At 38.8% G+C, this 24439-nt stretch overlaps 2 protein-coding genes across 2 annotated transcripts in view; one reads left to right on the top strand and one right to left on the bottom strand.

Annotated features, from left to right (window-relative positions):
- Nucleotides 1–728: 728 nt before the first annotated feature.
- MOSPD1 (motile sperm domain containing 1) lies at nucleotides 729–21959 on the top strand. Its single transcript, XM_014829405.3, has 6 exons — nucleotides 729–853; nucleotides 11782–12036; nucleotides 12161–12236; nucleotides 13823–14040; nucleotides 18612–18773; nucleotides 20392–21959. Exons 2-6 carry the CDS (start codon nucleotides 11883–11885, stop codon nucleotides 20421–20423), a joined length of 642 nt encoding a protein of 213 aa, XP_014684891.1. The 5' UTR covers nucleotides 729–853; nucleotides 11782–11882; the 3' UTR covers nucleotides 20424–21959.
- LOC106823574 (P2R1A-PPP2R2A-interacting phosphatase regulator 1) overlaps nucleotides 9211–24439 on the bottom strand; it is a 77650-nt gene continuing 62421 nt past the window's right edge. Inside the window, exon 11 of the mRNA XM_014829401.3 lies at nucleotides 9211–10143. Within this exon, the coding sequence (XP_014684887.1) occupies nucleotides 10140–10143 (4 nt within the window). The 3' untranslated portion in view covers nucleotides 9211–10139. The remainder of the gene's footprint in view (nucleotides 10144–24439) is intronic.

The following is a 24439-nucleotide window of genomic DNA, read 5'->3' as shown; positions in this document are numbered from 1 at the left end:
TTCCTTTCTGAACATCATTAAAATTTAATTTTGAAAATTCTATCTTTAATGATACTCCAAGTGGCCTATGAACGTTAGTGACAGCACAGTCTCCAGCAGTTTATTGGGTTAGAGTATTGGGTGCATCAGAAAAGGATTACAGAGGACCCTATATACCATGCTAAGGAGTTGTAGGTACTGCTGAGACACTGAAAGGTTTTAAGCAGAAGAGCATACAGTCACCTGTACATCTTAGAGAAATCCCTCTGGTTCTGTCTGGGAGACGGTGTAGATAAAGGCAAGAGTGGAAGGAGAGAGTTCAACCAGGAGGCTACTGTAGGCGTCCAAGCAAAAAGTCAGGGGCCTAAAAAGAGTCTGTAGCGCTAAGGATAGAGCAGAGACAGGAGGTCAAGACCTGTCTTAGAGGTAGAATCAACTAGCCTTAGGTACTCACTGGATGTGTGTGTGTGTGTGTGTGTAGGAGAGTAAGACGGGGGAGGAGTCAAGGGTGACTGCCTAACAAGTGCAAAGAGAGATGGCCCTCAGTAAGAGTCTCCAGTCTCCTCAAGGGTCGCAGGAGGGAAGGGGAGGGGGCAGGCTAGAGACCGAGAAGGAAGAAGTTTGGAGCACGGAGAAGTGAGAAACCCGAGAGGCCAGGTGGCATAAGGAAGCCCCGCCCCCCGGCTCCGGACCCGCCCCCGACTCCACCTCTTCTCTCTCTTCCCACCCCCCCCCAACCGCGGCTCATCCTCGAGGGCGGAGAGAGGTGGCATTTGAGTCCTCCGGTATCCCAGCAGGCAGTGCAGTCTAGAGACGCTGACAAAGGACCGGAGGAGCAGTCGCAGCTGCTTTCCGAGGAGCCGGTGTTGCCGAGGTGAGAGTCCCCCACCGCCCGGTCACCCACTTCCTCCGACTTCGGGAAAACGTGGAAGTTACGTTGCCGGGAGACCCCGCGGAAAGAATGAGCCATACTCAAACCCAGAGCTTGGCTCTGTGACTGACAGCAGGGCTCCGCGGCGCCGGGATGCGGGTGGGAGGTGGGGAGGAGGCAGATGGAATCCTTTCTGCCCCATCTCTGACTGTCAGTTGCCCCACCGCCCGGGGATCCTGGCCCCAGGGTCTGGCTGGCCCGTGTGTCTCTCTCGTGCCCCGGCGGAGGCAGCAGGCTCGGGATCCTCCCGGTGCCTGCCCGGCAGAGTTCGGTTGCCCCGGGGATGCGACTCCAGGGACAACTCTTCGGTGGATGTTGTGAGGAGGGCTTGGGAAGGGAGATTGACTCCCTGGTGGGGGTGACACCGTCCTCGCCCTTCCTCCTCCTTCCTCCTGTTCAACTGGTCCCCCCAGCGAGCAACTGGAAGGAAATCGGCGGGGCTGGAGCGAGGTGTCCCGGGATGGCTGGAGGGAGATGAAAGTGGGGTGGAGAGGCAGGGAGGGAGAGCGAACGCCTTCTTGGAATAATGGGGGTGGGGGATCGGGGGTACGTGGCCTGTATCCTTCCCCCTTCCTGGACCTCCGCACAGATCCTGATGGTTGCACCAGCTGCTCGGCTGTAAACAGGCTCACATGACCGGTTTCACATGGAGCCGCCGGTGTGGGGACGCGGGCTGGAAAGGCTGGGCCCCATCAGGTGGAGCTGAAGTCCTAGGACGGACCGTTTGATACTCCCTCCCCAGCCCTCCAGCCCTTAATCAATGTTATGCGGTTTCCACTCTGGGGAAAGTAACTGACATCTGTCGTCTCCGGGGTGAAGTAGCATTTCTACCCCAGTAGAATCGAAGAGACCTCACATGGGGGAGCGAGAGGGCAAATATTAAATGAAAACGGTCCCACATTTTTGACCTTTGAGGGAAATAAGAGATGGACACAAACCTGAAAAATTGGGTCTTTTAGGATCTTGCCTAAGAAGCGGTCCCATTATTTCGAAATGCATTCGAAAGAATTCCAGACAGAAAAGGAAAAGTCTACTTTTTCAGGCAGGGCACACATGGGATTTAATATATTCTTGATGATGAAAATCGAGTCCACATTTCCTCTAAGAGCTGGGAAATCTCTCTGCCTATAAAATACTCTATACAGGATATTGAATAGGGAGTGGACACCAACTTTTAGATCACACATATATTTGGTATAAAGCAGTGGGAAGTTTGGAAAACAGGAAATGGGACCAAGTGTGCCTTTCACGTTGTCCAGGTCTACATGTCCAAACAGGATGCAAGATTAAACTACGTTCTGAAACATTTCTCGAATTCTCAAAATAAGAAGTTTACTCAAATACCAGGATATTTGAGAATTTGGAATTTGAAAAATTCACAAAATTCTGAGGGGTAGTTGTGATGGATTCCCTTTATGTGTAATACATAATTAAATGTAATGGACAATATTCAGTATAAAGTCACCCCTTTATAGGTAAAGATAGAAAATAGAACAAATAGCTTATAAAGTAATGCTCGTTTCTCCCCTGAAATTGTTCATGCACATTTTCTTCCCAAATATTTTATTTTTAAATTTTTTTCCTCATGGAGCTTTTACATTTAACTCTCATTTCTGAAACATCAAACAAGAAACTACAGGAAAAGTTTCCCCATCCTATACTAGCCCAATAAAGTGATTTGCTATTCTTCTCTTTCTGTTTTTCAAACAGTTTAAGATGAGAAATAGAGGAATTTTAAATCTTGTTTAACTTAGCGGATGATCAGTGTTGCTCTGAATCTTGTTTTGCCACCTTATAGCATTCTGAAGAATCTTGCCCTACATAAAATATATTAAGTGATTTACTCTTTGAGGCCCTCCATTTCCTCATCTGTAATATGAAAGTTTTGTTTTAATTTCCAGGGTCCCTTATAGCTCTCAAATACTATAAAAGAGTGCAGTTTTTTATTAGGAACTATCCTTGGACAAAATAAGCCAAGATGCTAGTATCCACTAAAAGAACGTGCAGTAAGTAACAAGAGGTATCCAGAGTCCTACCAGGAATAGGAATTGCACTCTGCGAAATTCTTATTAGGTAAATTAGTCATCTAGGTTGACCTGTACCTCTCCCCCTTTGTGTCTTCGCCATCAGGAAATTGAAGATTGCCTCAGCTAACTCCTGCCTCCAAAATTAGAAATAACAGTTCCACCTGACTTTCTTGACCTTCAGGGCACAGTACAAAGTGATTCTTTCACTCATTCCAGCTTCTTCCTGAATTGAGTGGGCTATGTGATCCGTGATGAAGTTAAAATAGAAAAAGGCTCTAGCGAGGTCTCCCTTTGGCAGTACCTTGGTTAGGCCACCAGAACGAATGTCTTTTTTCCCCCAGCTTTTCAGGGTTTGAAATTTAATTTGGCCGGCACATCTAGAAATGATCAGTCGGTCTCAGAGATTGAGTCACACTAACCAAACTCACAAAAGATTTCTGTGTTAATAGGAAGCCAGTTTACTAACTTCCAGTAACAAGTAGAACTGCCAGGCAAGCCATAAGACTCATGTACAAGCCAGGGCACCAAACTGCTCTCAACCTCCCGTTTTTCTAGGGTCTATGTGGACTGCATCTTTCTTAAAACACCTAGTGGTGGATACACTCAACAAAATTACAGCTTTCTTTTATATAAAGACCATTTCAGTCACACCTTTGTATAGATATATTCTAGTCACCTGATGGAACGTGGGCCACCTGTACAACATCTCTAAAATCTGTTTCCTCTCCATTCTTACTGCCTTTGTCTAGGTCCTCATCTCTCCATGCCACATTCATTCAACAGTTACTTTTTACTATAACAACACTGGAGTCAGGCGCTGTGCTTGACTGGTCAATGGCAACCTGTTTCCTATTTCAGACCTTATCCACTCAGTTCTCTGCTTAAAGGTTTCCCATTGCCTGCAGCAGTGGTTCTCAAAGTGCGGTGTGCATCTGAATCATCTGGAGGGTTTCTTTAAAATACATGGCTGGGCCCCAACCCCAATATTTCTGATTCGGAAGGTCTAGGTGGGACCCAAGAATTCATGTTTTTAACAAGTTCCCAGGTAAAGTTGCTGTTGCTGGTCCAGCACCACATTTTGAGAAACACTGGCGTCCAGAGTCAAGTCTAAACCCCTAAACTTGGCTTATAAGATCTTTTACCATTTGCCCCCAGCTTACCTTTCCAGCCTTATCTCTCGCCACTCCCCCATACGTGCTATTTCTTAAACATATGCAATACCAAACCTCATTTTAAGAATCCCTTTCATGCCTCTACACATGTTCTTCCTGGAATTCACCCCCTCTCCACTCCTTATTCAAGGCAGACCGTGAACTCTTATTTAAGGGAGACCGTCACTTTCTTTATGCTCCCAGAGTATTTTGTATCTACCAGCATTTTAACACTTGTCACATCATATCCTAATTACTATGTATATCTGTTTTTCCTGCTAGACTGAGTTTTTGGAGGGCTGTGACAATGTTTTCATCTTTTCTCCATGTTCCTTAGCGCAGAGCCTGGTAGATAATAATAAGTGCTCAGTAAATGTTTGTTGAATGAATTTGTGATTCTAGAACTTCCAAGAGTGCTACTTGTAGCAACATATATATTTCATATAATAAAGTGATATGAATTTTGCTTTGAGAATGGTACATACATCTTGAAGTAACTGAAGACGTATTGGGATATTATAAAACAAGGGTTGGAAAGAACTCATTTAAAAAAAATGTTTTAGAAACATTACTGAAGAGCATCCTTATGTTTTTAAATCTTAGAACATACACTACTCAGCTTTTACATCTTGATATGTAGTAGCCTATCACTACCTATCATTTATAGCAGTCAATCCCATTAGTAAGATATCAAATTATACGAAAAATCTAGAAAATGTATAAAGACAAAATTGCCTAATATTGAGCAATCAACTATTTAGAATATAAGGTGAACATTATGACATCGCTTGTGAAAGAGCTGACTTAAGGAACATGCCATCAAAAGTCCTAGTGGACAATACTGGAAATTCAATGAGGGAGAGGGCTCAGCTGATGAAATGGTAAGGAAGGAGGTTTTAATACTACTGAGCCTAAAGCAAAAGAACTTATTGCTCTTAACTGTTTAGTATTTCGTTGGCCATGGGCAAGGACTGCACCAAGTATGGAGGAAGGAGATAGCGCCTGAGCCCAGATAAAAGGGAACTGGCCTGGGGGTGGAGCTGGGAACCCCAATCAGAATAAGCACAAGAGCCAGGGACAGGTAGTAAGTAGCTGGTGTACTGTAGCCAAGAAGGTGGGTCACCTTTCTGGGGAAATCTGTACTTTGAATCATCCTTAACCATTTCCAAACTTTGAACCACTTCAGTACAAGAATCCCTAAGGACCACTAATTTCATTTGATTTTTCTTGCTGCCTCCCTTGCCCCCAAAAGGGGGCAGAGAGCAAATGACAATATGCTTTTAAAGTGGTTTCTGTGTTCTTTAACAGTCTCCATGTTTTGAATCGATGGTGGTAAAAGATAGTGAAACTCCCCTCTTTATCTTAGAGTCGAGTCTTTTCCTTCCTCTGCTCAATCCAAAGAGACAAAATAATCACACTGGCCTCCTGGACTGATGGTGGAAAGTGTGTGTGAGGATTTCAGTGTGTTTAGACTTTGTGTGTGTGTGAGAGAGAGAGAGAGCAAGAAAGTAAATTTGCAAACTGGTCACAAGGTGGTGTACACACATAAGGTTTTCCTTCAAATTTCCTTCATGATTGCATCTCCGTGCCTTTGGTATGGAGGAAAAGGACAGGGCAGTTTCCTGGACCACCAGCTCCCAGCTGCACTATCTCCCCATGAGGTCAAGATACGTTGGAGCCTCGGATTTTTAGATGCGGCTGGCCCCGTTGGGCACTGTGGAGCCCAGTGAGATGATGAGAGGGAGAGTGGGGACAGGCAGCTGGGAGTGCTGATCCTCTCTGGTCTCTTTCTACCCCGGCCCACGGCAAGCGGCCAGCAGAGATTTACTGTTCCTCTAATTGAGAGCCTTTGCCTGCATTTTATGAACAAAGCGTGTTCAGCTATGGGGAAGGGGAATGTACCGCGATGGAGGAGACAGTTGTTAGTAGACACCTGCAGGTTGACTGACACGTTCATTGTCTTCTGCTAAGTGCCTAACACTGAGCTTGGGTCTATGCGGGACGCTAAAAGCAAAAACCCCACAGAAAAACAATATGGCATTATGCCTGAAATCTGGAGAGTCAAAATTAATCGCATCACACAAGTGTCAAAATATTGTCCATACAGTAAGTATTTTAAGAAATAATGTCCTAGAACTAGTAAGATCCATGTAGATCAGAGTGGCAGAGCAAGGCTACAAAGAGGGGGAATTTGAACTAGGCTTTGAAGAATGAGTCAAAGTTTGGTGTCCAGAGAGGAAGAATAAAATAAACTTTGGCTATTAATGCCCTAATGAATAGCTACTGACAGGCATAGCTATTCTTTCATAATCTGGAGAAGGAAATGTGTGCAACTTAGTAAGTGAAATTGTCTCTCGATTTTTTCTTTATAAAACTGAAAAGGAAAAACATGCATCAAAACCTGAATTTTGGATCATCCTTGGAGAACTCATCTCTTCTGGAAAAGCAGGGAGACTTTCTAGAGATGAGGACATGCATGGCAGTCAGTGTCAGGGAGGCAGGACTTTTGAACTGAGACACAGAGGAGATGATTACAGTATAGGGAAATGGGAGTCTGGAGACCAGAGTTCTGCCACCAGTACCCTGTGCAACCTTGAGTAAGTCCCTTAACCATACTGGGCCTGCTTTCCTCATCGGTAAAATGAGAAGGGTTGGGAGCTAACATTGTTTGACTTTGTGTGTGCTTGACTTTTGGAAAGCAACCTTATAAACTGATCTTCAGTAAGGTTTTACCAGCTTAGTATATAAACTGTCCCCCCAGTTTTTGCACTTTATCATTTTGCGGTATGGATTGGAGCAAAGAGAAAGAAGTGTTAGTCTCCGGAAAACCATCCATTAAAGGCAGGTATTACGCTTCATTATCTTTGTTATCAGAGTCTCTAATATCGCTCTGGTGATAATTCCTCCTGTTGCTAATTCCTCCCTAATTTCCACTGTTTGGAGTTTAAGAGGCAACTTATATTTTAGCCAAGATAAGTGAGAAATGGGCACAGGGATATGAAAAGAAATAATAAAATGCTCAAAAATGATTAAATACATCTTTAATGGTGACCAGGGGATAAACAGCCTATTCATGATTCATGGGAAAATGTGTATACAGTCAACTTGTAAAGAGAAGGCTTCAAAATTAAAAGAATAAGAATTTGTACTAAGCCAATATTTAAAGCTAGTAAAATTTCTACTCTGACCTGTGCCGACTAACTTCTCCTTAAGGTTAGAACCAAGAGTTTAGCACTTGTTCCATGTGGTTAATTTTGACTTCTCAGTGAGATTTATAAACCATCTCATATTCCTTTATAACAAAGAGTTTTACATTTCCTAAGTTTGCAAGTGATCTTAAATAAACCTTTGATTTTCTCATTGTAATGAGTTTCTGTTGCATGTAAAATTATTTTAAATAATTGAAATCGTTCTATTTAACACATAGTTTAAGGTTTTCAATGTTACTAAAGGATCATAAATCGGAAAATGCAGTTAACAGAGATTTTTCACACATTGTTTCTAAATTCCATCTTGTGTTTCAGAACTGACACCCTTTTCAAATTAGGCCCTAGTAGAGTTGTTTAATTTGGCCCTTTGTTGTTGTTTTTTTACTTTTGAAAAGGCATTCATTGGGTTCAGAAATCAAAAGATACACAAAGGTATGTAGAGCAAACTTCCCTTCCACCCCTGTCCCCAGTCACTCAGTTCGTCTCTGCAGGGCAGCCCTGGCTATCCTTCCAAAGATATTTTACCCATATCCCAGAAAATAGGTTTACATATTCTTTTCTCTCCCTTTTCCACATACATGGTAGCATACTCTACATTCTGCATTGCACCTTGTGTTTCTCACTTTACGCTTGAGGATCAGTCCTTACGCACACTACACAAAGAGCTTCCTCTTTCTTCGTCTTTTTTTTTAAGATTTTATTTTTTTCTTTTTCTCCCCAAAGCCCCCCAGTACATAGTTATGTATTTTTAGTTGTGGGTCCTTCTAGTTGTGGCATGTGGGATGCTGCCTCAGCATGGCCTGACGAGCAGTAACATGTCCACACCCAGGATTCGAACCAGTGAAACCCTGGGCCGCCAAAGTGGAGCGCTTGAACTTAACCACTCGGCCACGGGGCCGGCCCCTTCCTCTTTCTTCTTGATGGATATCTGGTCTCCCAACGAATGGCTATATCATACTTTATTTAATGAATCCCCTATTAATGGACAGTTGGGTTGTTTCCAACCTTTTGCTATTGACAACTAGCTCTTAGTGAGTGCGAAGCTTCATTCTAGTTGCTTCACATAAATTATTTTATGTAATCCTTAGTGCTGCCAAAAAATCCTTTCACATACATGATTTCACACAAGGGGAATATTTATGCTGGACAAATTCCTAGAAGTAGATCTCTAGATCAAAGGTGTGTGCATTTAATTTTGGCAGATATAGTGGATGTGCCAATTTATATCCCCGCCAGCAGCACTGAGAACATGCCTGATTGCTCACACCGTGTGCTATCGAACTTTTTGATTTTTGCTCATCCGACAGGTAAAAACATGTATTTCAGTATAGCTTTAGTTTGTATTTCTCTTGTGAGTGAGATTACACATCCTTTTGTAAGTTTAAGAACCACTTATATGTCCTTTTCTATAAAATATTGTAGCATCTGCTCATTTTTAGATTGAGTTGTCTTTTTCATGATGATTTGTAGGTCCTCTCTATATAGTAGGGAAGTTAGACATTGCCTATGATATGAATTAAAAATGTTCTCTTGGCTTTGATTAAAAAGTTTTTTGCCATGAAGAATTTTAGAAGTTTTTATATAATTGATATTATCAATATTTTTTGGTTTCTGGTTGTTAGAAAGCCTAAGATTATAAAAAAAAGATTTCCCATGGTTTTTAGTGTTTTGTGGTTTTATTTTTTTACATTTAAAGCTTTGATCCTTCGAAATTTACCCTAATAAAATTTGAGGATTTTATAAGGAGCGAGGGATAAATTCAACTTTTTTTCCCTAGATAGATACCTGGTTTTACCAACATTTATTGACTAAACTATCTTCTACAAATCAGAGATGTTGCCTCTTATCATAAGCTAAATTCTCGTCCTAACAGAGTTTTAGAATGAGATGTTGAAGATTATGTAGTGATGCTAAGTTTGGATGTTCTAGTCCTCATAGTCAAGCTTACCAAGAAAGTAATTATGGAGCTTATTATTTCCTATTGAAAACAATAACATACCAAACTTCTGAGAGCACATTATCCAAATAGAAATATGTATGGCTCTCGGCAAAAGAAATTCATGGCAAATAAAAACTGAGAATTATTTAATCAGATGCTTTTCAGAATAATCTTTGTTTTGCTTTATTGAAGTGGACAGTTAGTTTGGTATAGTGGGAAAACACAGGGCTGGGAGGCGAGAGACCTGCGGATGTGTTTTGTCTCAGTCTAGTCTCTTCCTCATTTAACAATAGCAACAAACACTTAGCACATTGCCTGGCCTACGGTAAGTGCTGAAAGTTTACAGATATTAATTCATTCAGTATATGTAATTAATAAAAAGTTTGTAATCTGTTATGAATTATACAAATGGTAAATATTATTACTTATAGAAATGCTGATAGGCCCTTTCAGTTCAGGGAAAAAAAACCCACTGACACTATTATGAGCTACAGGCATGCTATAAAGTATATGGCTGTAAAGTAGAGTGATGATCCTAGGACGGCCTGTGGGCCACAGCCTTCCCAGCGTTCCCCCTTACCTTCACATTTTTGTGCCTTTGCCTGTGCTGTTCCCTAAGTCTGAATGTCCTCCCTCCCTACACCCCCCCAACACAGAAGTGTGTACCCTTTTTTCCTTTAAGGACTACCTCCAATGTCATCTCCTGGCCTCTCTTCCAGGGAGAATTATTCATGTGGTCTTCTAATTCCCTGGCACTTTATATACATTACCATAGAGGGAGCTTAAATATTTATTTTGTTTCATCAGTTGGTCAGTTGAGTTTCTTGAAGGCGGGGCCTGCACGTTATTCATCTTGGTATCTCTGCGCAGCTCCTGACGTAGTTCCTGGCCTGTAATAGATGTTCAGCTGGAAGAAAAGAATAAAAATTTGCATGCACGATTATACAGTAGCCTATTTGATAAAAGCTGGAAAGGCCTCAATCAGAATGAGCGCGTGTGAGTCCTGATAGCTGGCAAAACCAAACAATTGAATCATTTGTTATGTTTCTCTTTGTATGAGAACCTGAACGCCGAGTATTAAATGGTTTATGGCCTCTTTTAAAAGGTGTGATCTACAGGGTGAAAATCAGACATTTTCTGTGATTGTATATTTTAGCATTTGCATTTTATTTTAAAAAGCCACACTTAGGGTTCTAGCTAAATGAGTGTTGTTGATTAAAATTAGATTAGGAAATACAGAAACATTGCACTTACCAGTCAGACTTCTGCCAGCTACAACTATCTGGAACATATTCAAAAGCCCCAGAACGAATCCAGAAAGGTCTCCGAAGTTGGAAGAAAATAGCTCTCATAAAGCCTGTGCAGATGACGTAGGAAGGGAGGCACAGCGCCACTCGCATGCCAGAGCCGACTTACTGACTGAATTCTCATAGAAAATTCCAAGGACTGCTTAGCAAGTGTAGATATTTGGCTTCCTTTCAAGACATTTTTGCTTGTCTTCGGTTTCAGTAGAAAAAAGGTTAAAAGAATTCTCCCACCCGTGCTGACAAAAGGCACTAACTAAAGCATTGTTGAAATGAGTGTAAAAGTGATTCTCATGTTTTTCTCCCATAAATTGTGGTAACTTACTTTGTTTTATTTTATTTATTTATTTTTTTGCTGAGGAAGATTAGCCCTGAGCTAACATCTTTTGCCAATCCTCCTCTTTTTTTGCTTGAGGAAGATTAGCCCTGAGCTAACATCCGTGCCAGTCTTCCTCCACTTTATATGGTGGGTCATCACTGCCACAGCATGGCATCTTGAGTGGTATAGGTCTGCACCTGGGATCCGAGCCTGAGGACCCCCGGCCACTGAAGCAGAGCGTGCTGAACTTAACCACTAAGCCATGGGGCTGGCCCCGTATATTGTTTAGTCTTTAAGAATTCTGATTGGCTCAAATAAAATGTGTTGTGGCAATATTTAATTTATTCTACTATTTAAAAAAATGTGTTTTAAAAAGAGTAATGTCCCTTTGATCTCACCTTTTTGAAAGGGGCTGACTAATTTGAGGTAGAAAGCCTTCTTTACTCCTTTATTCAGGTATTTATGTAATTTATCATAGGTTGAAATCTTTTTTTTTTTTTTTTGAGGAAGATTAGCCCTGAGCTAACTACTGTCAATCCTCCTCTTTTTGCTGAGGAAGCCTGGCCCTGAGCTAACATCTGTGCCCATCTTCCTCTACTTTATATGTGGGACGCCTGCCACAGGATGGCTTGACAAGTGGTGCCATGTCTATACTCGGGATCCGAACCAGCGAACCCCATGCACCAACCCAAATGCGGCACCACTAGGCTGGCCCCCATAGGTTGAAATCTTAAATGTGAAAAGAGCATGTGTAAATTTCTTTGCATAGCTTGGTAGAAGCTATATAAACAAGCCAAGAAGAAAAGTCAAAAGGCATTTTAAATGATTTGGGGACCTATTTTAGTGTATACTGAACATGCTTTTTGTGGAGGGACAGCAAATGACAACAGGTCTCATTCAGTTTTCTTTCTCCTCTTTCTAGATTGCCAAAATGCTTTGGAGTTTTTAACTGACTTTAACAAAAGTCCAAAATAGACTTGAGACTGTAAAAACAGAAGCTGCAGCAAGGGGGATTCAGTGCCAATGCATCAACAAAAAAGACAGCCAGAGTTAGTGGAAGGAAATCTTCCTGTTTTTGTGTTTCCCACGGAGCTAATATTTTATGCGGATGACCAGTCAACGCATAAGCAAGTGTTGACTCTGTATAACCCCTATGAGTTTGCCTTAAAGTTCAAAGGTGAGTCTCCTCGGTGAGTCTCCTCGGTCAATTTTATGGATTTTAACTAGTCCCTACTAATTTTTTACTTGTACAAACTAATTTTTTAAAAACCACTAATGGCCATTGTGACTTTTTCTTTCAGTTTTGTGTACTACTCCAAATAAGTATGTTGTCGTTGACGCTGCAGGTGCAGTAAAGCCTCAGTGTTGTGTGGATATGTAAGTCAAAATCACTTCCTGGTAACATGTTTTAAGTGTGTTAATATTTCTGTGTTTAACTTGAAAAAGAAAAGTCTCAAAGCTGTTCCCACATAGGGATTTATTATATTTTGAGTTTTTGCTGAAAGTTTTAGTCTATCAAAATTCTTTTAAAGACGTTTCTAAGAGATTCTAAACAGGTCGACCAAATACTTATATTTCATTAGGTTGGAGCTGATGTGTGTGTTAATATCCATGAATGTTTCCTCATTGTTGTGCTTTTAGTCATTGCAGGGACATTTATGAAGGTAAAGTTTTAACTTATCCCTTTAAATTTCTCTAGCTATAATAGGGAATTCAGCTTTCTTTGGAACATCCTGCTATTATAGTGATATTTGGGAAACTAATAATACTACACTCTTAGAACAATGGTAATATAAGTTCATCTGAGATGATTCACCTAATAAGCCTGGAAGTTACTCTATATAAACAGGAAACAAGTAGGTAACTACTCATCTGTAAAAGGTTATCTGAGCTCTTCCAGATAATTTCGTTTTAGAGTGTCAGATAAATGATTGTTTGTTCAAGCTGTTCATATTTAATTTTCACTTTAGAACTCGGGGTGACCAGATGGGTCCATTGACCAGCCCTTAATTTAAACTACCAAGTAAAATGTATTCAAGTCTTCCGTGAGAGTGAGAAGCGGAAGTCTTTTCCTTTGAAGACATTTTCATCTCTCAAAGCCGTAAAGTGATGTATCTTTGAGGATGTGTTTTTGCATACTTCTTTTGGTTTTCATTCGGTACACAATAAGCAAGGACTATTCCAAAGAAATGTAGTGTCTTGCCAAATAAATGTGTTACCTTTGACCTAGTTGTTTTGTGTTCTCTAATAAGAATGAAGTAAAATAAATGGAATTGCAGATAACGCTCATAAAAATTAAACTGTTTTATACTTCTGAGAAATACGGAAGTGTATCGTTAGCCTCCTGTTGCATTGGTCACACTGGATTACTTACTTCAGATTCGATTGCTTGTTTTTACCTCATGCATGGACTTCAGTTTTAAATCTAGGGTGAGGTTTGTTACTTGAACAATAAATAAGTGGCAATAGAAATTTATGAGTCTTTTGTGGGAAAGAAACAATTTTATATATCCTATTTAGTAAATATTGCTGCACACAGATATCCAGGGAAAAAATAACATTACTAAAAGGAATTTTCTTTACTTAGCATTATTTTACTTAAGACTTTTATTCTATTTTTAAGTTATTTTATTGGGGTCACCTGGGTTTATAACATTATATAAATTTCAGGGATATATCATTATATTTTGGCTTCTATGTAGACTGCATTGTGTTCACCACCAAAAGTCTAGTTTCCATCTGATCTGTGTTTTAGAGAATGTATTTTTGTCAACTATTTCAAAATGACCCAATTCTTTAGGAATTATACTATTATTTTTTTTTTAAGCATCATTAGCAAATTTCTGTATTTGAGTATTTGGTTATAGCCAGTTAATATTGTTTTACTGTATGCAGTCCCTTGCTGAATTCTGTTTGACAGGCCCCCAGAAATCTAAACAGCATTTCTTTTTTAATGTTTTCAGTGTGATTCGTCATAGAGACGTTCGATCCTGTCACTATGGTGTAATAGACAAATTCCGTCTCCAAGTTTGCGAGCAAAGCCAGAGGAAGGCTTTAGGAAGGAAAGAGGTGGTGGCTACACTTCTTCCGTCTGCAAAAGAACAACAAAAGGAAGAAGAAGAAAAAAGAATAAAGGAACATTTAACTGAAAGTTTATTTTTTGAACAGTCGTTTCAACCAGGTAGTTTGGGGTTGTTTTTAAAGCCTTTGCGTATACGTTTCTAACTTTAAAATAATCAGCGAGCTAAGAATAATTACTAGAAAGATAATCTGCCACTTTAAACCTAATCAACCACTTCAGAACTAAACCTAGAGATCAGGTACCTAAAAAGAGGCCTGGAGCTGGACTTTAAGAGGAGACAATGTGTCTCACTAGATGAGGCTGTAAGGAGGGGCAAATGTCGCCCTAGCCTTTTTTTTTTTTAAGATTTTATTTTTTCCTTTTTCTCCCCAAAGCCCCCCGGTACATAGTTGTATATTCTTCGTTGTGGGTTCTTCTAGTTGTGGGTTTTTTTTTTTTTTGCCCTAGCCTTTTAAATATATAAAACCTGAGGATGCAGGCACCGTTCTCTACAGTGCTAGCACAATTTGGCAATTGTATACTCTTGTTTCTGTGACTTTCCTATATCCTTTCTCATTTAATTAGTTCGAAGGAGAGAGACTGTGTTTGGAAATAGGCCAAGCTTGGTGCACTGTTCATATTATTGTGAAAAAAAAATCTCATTAAAGTTGAAGTTAATTAAACTAAGTAGATTATAATATCCCCTGTGGGCTATTAATTGAATCCCTCTCCATTCCTCATTTCCTTCCAGCTTAGATATTCAGAAGTGTTATGATATATTCTTTCAACATTGACACTATCCTCATATTCAACTCCTTGGGCGTCATTCCTCCTCCCTCTTAGCTTCTCATTATCTCCCTCCTACCCAATACAAGAGGAGAAAGATAAAATTTTCCATAGAAAAACATGGAAACTTTTTGATAGTGATATATGAACGTGATAGCAGCTGTCCTTGAAATTGCAACATTATATATGAGGAGTTAAAACAAATCTACTTGTCATTAAATTAATTCACAGATCCCTATCAGTTTGTTCATCTTAGAATGTTTATTTCAATAACACAGGGAGTAATGCCTCTTTGATTTACTGTAGCCAAGAGTCTTCTCAGTCCATGTAGGGAGGGCCCAGATTTTCTGGTGACACCAAGACTAGGTTCTAGGTAGTAGCTAGTAGATTCTTTTCTTCTCAGAAACTATTATTGACCGACACGACCAGCTTTTCATCTTTTGAAGTGGAAGGAGAACCACTCGTCAAATGCCACTTTGATCTCAGATCAATATTGTGAAGTTGACCTATAAATATTTATGAAATGCAAGATTCCCCTTTTAAAATGCCTCTTCTAGAACAAGAAAGGCCATATAATGAATATTTGTTTTTTTATGTTAAATTCATAATTTAAAGTAGTCATTGGAGCTCATTTTTGTATTTAACAGACTGGTTTAATAGCAAAGAATAATAAGGGTTAAAAGCTTAGTTATATATATATATATATTTCCTGTTATATTTAAATTTATTAGAATTCAGGTAAAAATCATTCTAAAAAGCTAAATAAATACAATGTATATTAGTTTTATTTTTATAACGGACCTTTGGTATTTGAAGTATATTAGAGAATTCTTCTAATTGTCAAATTGGAGTAGGTCGATGAATGAGGATAAGTGATATTGGCATAACACATGGTGGTCTCTGTTTTTAAAACAAACAAACAAGCAGACAGCTCCCCAAGACATCCATGTCAGGAAACTCAATGAAGTCAGGCACCTTATTTGTCTTGTTCACCATTATGCCCTTGGCACCCAGCACAGTGCCTGGCACAGGGTAGTTACTCAGGAAATGAGTGCATGGGCTGCACCTGGCATGGTCTGTTGGCTTGGTTTTCTTTGTCTTTCGGTTTCCACAGCTTCTGCTACTCTTTAGAGCAATGGTGATACCACAGTAGAGCCCCATACACAGCCTTGGCCAACATGGCCTGTTTGCAGGTAGTCACCCCAATGCTTCTAATAATACGACAGGAAATTGAGTAAAGTTTTCTTCTTTAATAGAGTATAATGGTGACTGATTTAGTCAGTGTTGACAAAGTGATATGTTTAACTTCTGTTTATTAAATTAATAGTAAATTAAGCGTGGTTTCCAGTATGTAGAATTCTAAGGTATTTCACCTAAGTTTCTCTGAACTAAAATGCTGAAACGTTGAGATGTTTTAGGGTAGGTATTTAAATGTCATTATTTTTGCACATCTTTAGCTGAGAAAACGTTTATTAGATTCATTACAAGACCAACAATGTTGTGAGGCTCTGTGAACTAGTTGGAAAATGGTTGAAGGCAATATCATGAAAGATTTGGATTTTAAAATATATTGAAAGGCAATAAAAATGAGGAATTTCTTCTCAAATTGTGTAAAAGACATATAGCTATAACAAATTCAAAAAAGAAAATAGCACCTATAATCCCACACACTTAACAAATCTGCTTATATAAGTGTTCCCTGTTACTTTCCAGACCTTGTCTATGCACATAAATACAATTTTATATATATTTTTTCATTTAACAGAAATTTAACTAAGGGAAACCCACAAAGCATGCTTTTACCAAGTACCAAAGCCCAGGTTATTAAAAAGACGTTTTAAAAACATGCAGCTGAATCTTAGTGGGTTTGTCTTAATTACATTACTAATAAACTGTTATGTCTATGCGATGTTTGAATCAGTGCCCTCTGGCTTAAGAAAATAATGCTCTTTATTATTGTTTATAATAATAAAAGATTGAAAATGACCTACAGGTCCATCAGTTGAGGATTGATTTATGAATATTCATAAGATGAGATGCCAGGCAGGCATTTACAAGGATCTGATAGAAGGATAGATGGTGATATATTGACATAGAAAGAGGTTCAAATATATTTCTAAATGACAGAAAAAAAACAGTTATAGAATAGTATGTATAATATGGTCTCATTTATGTAAAAAAATTACCTTACATCTTTATATGGGCATTTATAAAATTTGAAAGGATCTATACCAAGCTGTTAACGGTGTTCTCTCTAGGAGGATGGGATTACATAGGAACTTTTATGTTTTCTATATCTCTATGAAATTGCTACAACAATGCTGTAGTATCAGAGAAAAAACTATTTCCATTTTGAAAAATTTCAAGAATTTATGCAAATATTTTTGGAATTTCTCTAAATACTAAAAATTCCTTGAAATTGTCTTTGTTGTGGGTTTGCAGCGAGCAGTTTAGTTGTCGTAAATAAATGTTTTCCTTGAAAATTTATCTTAGCAACAAATAAAAATATAAAGGTCCTTCATTTGTTAACTAAAATAAGACTTGTTTTTAGGTCTTTATGCTATTGTTGCATCTCAAGCAATAATCGCTATACAATTTGAATTTATTTTCATCTATCTGGCTTTGGTGAGGCTCAATTAAACTTCGCATAACAGCTAAGGTATTAATAATTTAGAAAAGCTGCATTTAATAATAAAATGAACAGTGTTATTTCATCAATAAAACACAAAGATTGTGCTGCTATTGGCTATTTCTTTTAATGAAAGGAAGGGTAGTGGGAAAAACCGTATGACAGAAAATACTGTTATTGAGTTTCTTAAAAATATAGGTATGAATATTGTACACATTTAGCCAGAACTGTAGACTAGCAGACCTAATAATAAATGTTTTTAAATTTTTATTTTATTGTGGTAAGAACACTTAACATGGCATCTACCCTCTTCACAAATGTTTTAAGTGTACAATACAGCGTTGTTAACTATAGGCACAATGTTGTACAGCCGATCTCCGGAACTTATTCATCTCGTGTAATTGAGATTTTATGCCCTTTGATCAGCAACTCCCATTTCATACCCCACCCCAGCCCCACGCAACCACTATTCTACTCTCTGATTCTACGAGTCTGGTTATTTTAGATTCCTTGTATAAGTAGAATCATGCAGTATTTGTCCTTCTGTGACTGGCTTATTTTATTTAGCATACTATTTGCCAGATATTGTTTCTGCTGCATGCTTTCTTCTTTGCTGTAAACGGTATAGAGCAGAGGAAAAGAATTTTCATAGGCAACTTTAAAACACTCAAGAAGTGCCGTTTTGCTACCATAACATTTTCAAAAATGGTAGCAGGACGCTGCGGTTAGTTATTAGGACCAAACCTGTCTGGAGACCTACCTAAGATACTTCCAGAAGGTAGAGGGGCTCTAGTGCGATGAGCTCCAAATTGGAGTACACACAAGCAATCCATTGGGGTACAGGAAGAAAATATCCGAACTTGAATTTCTACCTATTTTTAGCCCGAATCATTCAGTTAAATTCTCTTTGTGTATTTCATATTAAGCATAATAGTACAGTATTCATGCATATAATTTTATAAACATACACAGATGACGCATGCTCGGACCCTTTCTACCGATTACGGTGAGGTGGGGGGGCGAAGAATGGTGACCTTTCAATAGAACTCACCACTTCACAATACCATTCAACATTCCATCCTGTAATGACCCAGGGAAGGTATGGGCTTCCAGATAAGTCCAGCAGATAAGCCCCCATAGAATGGGAACAATGGGGAAAGAGTCAGAGAAGTTAGACAAAACCAGACTCCTGGTGAGCAGTAGACAGTATATGTGACCGAATTTTTGTCTTAAGTTGTTTTTAGAAGCAAGCTCAGGGATTTTTGTCTTTTTACAGAAAACAAAACTGTCTCCTCAGGACCTAGCTTATTAACTGTCTTCCTGGGAGTCGTGTGCATCGCAGCTCTGATGCTTCCTACGCTGGGGGATGTGGAATCGTTGGTGCCTCTCTACCTCCACTTAAGTGTGAATCAAAAATTAGTGGCTGCTTATATCTTAGGTAGGTGTTTTCAAGATGCATTTGGAGCATATGTGTAGGCAATTTTTATGGCTCGGAGGTGGTAGTGGTGGTCTTGTGTGTATGAGGTGATGGTTTGATTTTTTTTTTAAGAAAAACATAAAAGATGGCTTCAAAAGCATGTTGAGGTGTAAAGTGCATTTTAAGATTTAATTTTTGGCTCACATGTAGTTCTTTTCAGCTTATCTAATACATAATACTGTACTTATTCAATTATTTTCCTTTTGCTAACTTACAATGGTGAAAATCATGTATAAAATGTAGAATGCATATATTCCATGATACAGCAATTCTACTTCTAGGAATTGATCCTAGGGAAACACTTAGACAAAGTGCATACAGTGATAAAGATGAACAATGCAGCCTTATTTAATATTGTGAACCTTTCTCTTTAAACCAGTTCCCTTGTTTCCTAAGTCATTCTTTCAGTCATTCTGGCCTGAAATCTTAGTTAATGAGTTCAACTGAACAAACATTTATTCAGTACCTACCATGTGTCAAGGAGGAGGGTTCTGGTGACGAACGTCTCTTTCCTCATCGTCTCCTCTCACTTCTTCTGACGTGCCAGCTCTTTTCAGTATTCTCTCTCAGTATTCCTTGGTGCACTCTCTTATTTTTTAATTTCAAAGTTGCCTTCTAAATTGTCTCCCTACCTTCTGTCTGTGTTCCTTCTCTTCCTATTCCTGCCCCTGTCATTATTTTCCCGCCCCTAACCATCCATCACATTGCTGTCAGATTGATTTCCATTCCGTCTTGGTTTAACCACCACTCCCTATTCAAAAGTTTTCAGTGGTTCCCCATAGTCCATGGAATGAAGTAGAACTCCATAGTTTAGCATTTAAGACTCTCCACACTACATAAATTCTTGGTTAGAGCCCGTTAGATTATTTATTGATCCCCGAAAAGCTCACCTGGAGCCCTGATCCTACCTCCATGTTGTTACTCTTGCCGTTCCCTCACCTGAAATGCCTGCCCATCTCATTGTTCTGTATGTTTCCTGTCCATCTCTTAGGCTTATTTCAGCTTTACCTTTGGAGGTATCTTTTCTGATTGCCCTAGTCCTACGTAATTATTCTCCTTCTTGGTACTTTCTCACTTTTTTTTTTTTTTTACCCCTCGTTTAGGGCTCGGCATATCCTTATAATACTAAATTTTTATAGTTTTATGTATGGAGTCTCTTCAAAAGAGACAAGCCAAGCAGGAATCTGCTTCTGTCTTTCTGTGACCCTAGGGCCCTGGGATGCAAATAGGCTCACGTTTTTGTTGAAGTTGGCTGGCTTTACTGACACTTCAAAATGCCATGTCTGCTATTATTATAGCTGATGTGACTGGGAAAGTGGGAGGTATACTTGATGGTTAAAAAATTAGCTATGGCCAGGTGTTAGTGACTTAATTAAATCTATCCAGTGACTGGCCATTGCTGTAAATTGGATTTCTTCTGTATAATACCAACTAAATTCAAACGGACTTTGAGTTCTTGGTAGAGTACCTTCCGATGTGCTGGATTTTATCTGCTCGTTGAGATCTCAAACAAATGCTTATCGAATGGAAAATTTTGTAAAATGCATGTCTTCAACTGTTCTCCAATTTTTTCTTTCAGGTCTTATCACAATGGCTATACTTAGAACATGAGCAAGGAATCCAGTTGACTTCTGAAGTAAATTTATCTTGAAAATATGAATACGGACTGCCTTTTATCTCTTTCACTCCATTAACATGCTACAAACTATTGAATGATTTACAGTAATTGCAAATGTATTAATATATATTTTAAATTACTCTATAATTTTATTCAAAGGACTCCACATTATGTTACAGACAGCAAGGATGCTTCTGAGTGACACCTAGGAAATTATTTGAAGAAGTTCTTTTTATATCTGAATCTATTGTGCAAAAGACTTTAATTAAAACATTTGTTATTTTCTCATCTTTTTTCTAATTCACTTGGATCGTTAAGGTCATGTGTCCTTCAAAGTTAAAGGCCTAAAAGACGAGCCAAAAAATAAAATTACATATATTTCCTAGCTACGAACATCAACGTTACTATGTAGATTATACCTTGTCCTCTGTCATTATAAACAGTTGCCATGGTGTTTCTAAAATAAGAGTTTTACAGTTAATGTGTGGAGGGTAAAGAAAAAAGCATAAAGTCCTGAGGGATCATGCTTATCCTAGGGTCTCACAGAAGACAGGACATGTTTAATTCATCTGGCGGACTACAGAATAGGTTGTGGTCCAGACGCCAAGCATGTGGGGTTGTTTTTTTAAACCTAATAGAAGCAGGGTGACCTCTCTCTTCGGTCTAAAGGAAGGCAGGCGTTTGTTTCGTTGGTTTACCCTGGCTTTACCTCTGGACGATGCTTTGTGTTAACAGGAGGAAAACTCACTTCATCTCTTCTCAGCCCTTTGCCTGACTGTAAGTGACTAGCCCGGAGTGGGATTACCGGATGCTGGGGAGATTATGTGGAGATGAGTTTTCACCTTCAAATTCGAAGCCAAGTATAGAAAATCCTTGTTATCTGTGTCTATTTTATATCAGTCACTGAGACATGTTTTAAGTTTGTATTTATTAAAACAACTTTACCAAAAAGAATCCCTGAAGCACAACTATTTACATTTCTTTATAGCCTCTTCTGGTCTCTAACATATATATGCAGTTTTAACTGTAATTGTCATAGCAACTGATCTTTTGACATAGGATTTTTATCTGAGAGCACAATGCATTAACAGTCTCTTGAAAATCTCTTCCAGATCTTTTTACAGAATGAATTTATGCACTGCTACTGTAGTATTCTCAAGAAATGTACGTAAATACAAAATGTATGCCTGAGGTTGGTTTTTGCAGGAAACAGTACTTTGCTTCTCAAGTAAAAGCTTTTACGTATACTCTTTCATAGAAAATCCTCAATGTTTAACCATTTGGGGAGCATAAATCATTAAATGGATCATGTCTGTACATTGTGTAATGACCGAAAAGCACATAAATGTAATCTATTTTGAACTTTGTAAAGAAAAAAACAAACTTATGTTTGGAGGCTATCTTTCTCTGTCCATCTCAACTCGTGTGTGTGTGTGTGTGTGTGTGTGTGTGTATGTGTGTGCGACAACACATTGTAAAGAACAGAAATTACTTTAAAAAAATAAAAGAAAATGGAGATCCGCGTTTCACATTGATTTACACATTTTATTTGGGCTACCTCTAAGGAACTCAAAGTTTTAGTCTCCTATTTCCTAAAGCTGTCTCCAATTCCTGTGAGTTAAATAGGAAAATGAGAAGTGAAATACGTGAGCTAAAATGTCTTAAGTTTCTTAATTTGCCAAAGGAGTTAATTTTCTTTTGAAGTTTTGAGTAGGTAACAGTCACATGCTTCAAAAATGAAAAACTATAAAAAGGTATACAGTGAAAAATCACTCCTTGCCAGCCTGTCCACCCCAGTCCCTGTCCACTCAGCCTCTTACAAGTGACTGCTTTTATTAGTTTAAATATGCTTCCATTGTTTCTTTATCCAAGTACATATATATTATTTTAATGCTTTTATGTGTAAGTGGTAACATGTTCTATATACTACAGTGCACCTAGCTTTTTTTCACTCAACAGTATATCCAGGAGAACTTTCTATATCAGTGATTAAGGAGTATCCTCATTCCTTTTATTACAGCTGCATAGTATTTTCTTGTATGGCTTACAGCATAATTCATTTTGTCAGTTCCCTCCTGACAGTTCTACCAGCAATGCATGAGAGTGCCTGTTCTTCCACAGTCTCATCAACCATGTGTTATGCCAATCTGATAGATGAGGAATGGTATCAGTGTAGTTTTAAATTTTATTAACTTATAAGTGATGTTGAGCATCTTTTCATAGAGCTATTTATTCACATTCTTTGTCTCCCACCATCTACTTTCTGGTGGGTGGGTGGGTTTTTTTTTCTTACTGACTTGTAGGAGCTCTTTGTGATATGCCTTGCAAATATTTCCTTTCAGTTTATCGTTTTTCTTTTGACTGTGGCTTATGGTGTCTTTACCATGCAAAATTTATTCTTGGGTAGTTGAATTTAGAATCTTTCATGGCATCTGGATTTTGAGTCATAGCTACAAAACCCTATTCCACTCCAAGTTTACAAACCATAGATACTAATACACACACACACACACACACACACACACACTCCAGTTAGAAGATAGAGTGAAGAGAAGAATCCATTTACAATAGCAAAAAAGTAAATTAAAAAAACCCTAGGTTTAAACTTAAAGTCCAAAACCTTTATAAGGGAAACTATAAGACACTCCTGGTTAACACAAAACTAGAACAAATAAAAAGACATCTGGGATGTTCTTGGATAGGTAGTCTTAACATCATAAAGATTGCCCTTCTAAGTTATATAAATTTAACATGACTCCAATGAGAATACCGAGAGGTTTTGGTATCTTTTTTTCACCTAGACAAGTAGATTCTAGAGTTCGTATGGAGAAATAGGTATAGCTAGGAAAACTCTCCAGGAGTAAAGGGAGAAATTTTTGCAGAAATTAAAACTTATACATAACTCCAATAATTCCAACAGTGTGGCACTGGCCCTTGAATAGACCATTGGAAAAGAATTGGAAATACAGAAATAGACCCAAATACATCCGGGAACTTAGATAGAGGTGTCCTCTCAAAGCAGTGAAGAAAAATTACTGGTCAATGAATGACATGAAAACAACTGGATAGCCATCTAGAAAAAGGCAGTTGGATTGATGCGTTCCACCAAGATAAACTCCAAACGGATCAAAAATGTAAATGTAAAGAAATGAAACCATAGAGGTGATAGACAACAATATGGGAGAATTAATCCCTTTGGAATCTTGGAAGGGGTTGATTCTTGATGACTCAGCAGTATTTCATATCAAAGACTAAATTTGTAACCAATGTCTCCCCTTAGCAGTTGTTTGTTTTCCTCCCCTCCTCAGTGTGTAATTCCTCAGTTTTTTAAAAGGACCCCCCCAAAATGAGTTTCCAAAGTAGATTCCCAGAATCATAAAACAATTGGATCTTCCCTATTAGAGATCACTTACTTCAACTCACTTAAGTCCTCTTTAATTCAAAACCTGCCACATTTTGACAGGCTGTAATCAACAAGAACTGGGTGACTGGCAAGTGATCATAAACTGTGTCTACACTGTCTGGATTTACAGTCCACATTGAGTGTGTGGTGGCGCTGGGGAAGGGCAGAAGAGAAAGTGCACCTCAAACAGCCTTTGATCCAATTCCATGCTGCAGGAGTCCAAGGGACCTGAGCGGGCTCTTAAAGGGCAGGCTTGATTCATATACAGAGAGGAGGTGGGTTCACAAGAAAAGGTAAGGATGAATGTGCCACAAAGTGAGGCGAGTTGATTTGCAACAATTTCCAGGGGGACATTTGAGACTATGACGTGTGTGCCCTTATTTCCTGTCCACCATGAAGAAAATATCTTCCTGCCGTGATTAAAGGGGCTGAACATAGGCTGGTGAGGAAAGAATCAAGCGTACCATGGGGCCACAGGTAATACAAGGTTTAATGAGGGACAAGGTAAAGATGTAGTTGTCATCATGAAAACAAATATGATTCATCCTGAAAGCAGCTAGCAAACAGGAAAAGCACAGCAAGATGCATGGCAATAGTTGTAATTAT

Source organism: Equus asinus, chromosome X, assembly GCF_041296235.1.
Source record: "Equus asinus isolate D_3611 breed Donkey chromosome X, EquAss-T2T_v2, whole genome shotgun sequence".
Classification (NCBI taxonomy): Eukaryota; Metazoa; Chordata; class Mammalia; order Perissodactyla; family Equidae; genus Equus; species Equus asinus.
The sequence above is the reverse complement of the archived record's forward strand: the minus strand, read 5'-3'. Positions and strand labels throughout refer to the sequence as shown.

Excerpts from the sequence above, each read along its gene's own strand:
- MOSPD1 (XM_014829405.3), top strand. The coding sequence starts at position 11,883 with ATGCATCAACAAAAAAGACAGCCAGAGTTAGTGGAAGGAAATCTTCCT. Across the intron at positions 12,237-13,822 it reads CCTCAGTGTTGTGTGGATAT|TGTGATTCGTCATAGAGACG; the intron begins GTAAGTCAAAAT and ends TAATGTTTTCAG. Across the intron at positions 14,041-18,611 it reads TGAACAGTCGTTTCAACCAG|AAAACAAAACTGTCTCCTCA; the intron begins GTAGTTTGGGGT and ends GTCTTTTTACAG.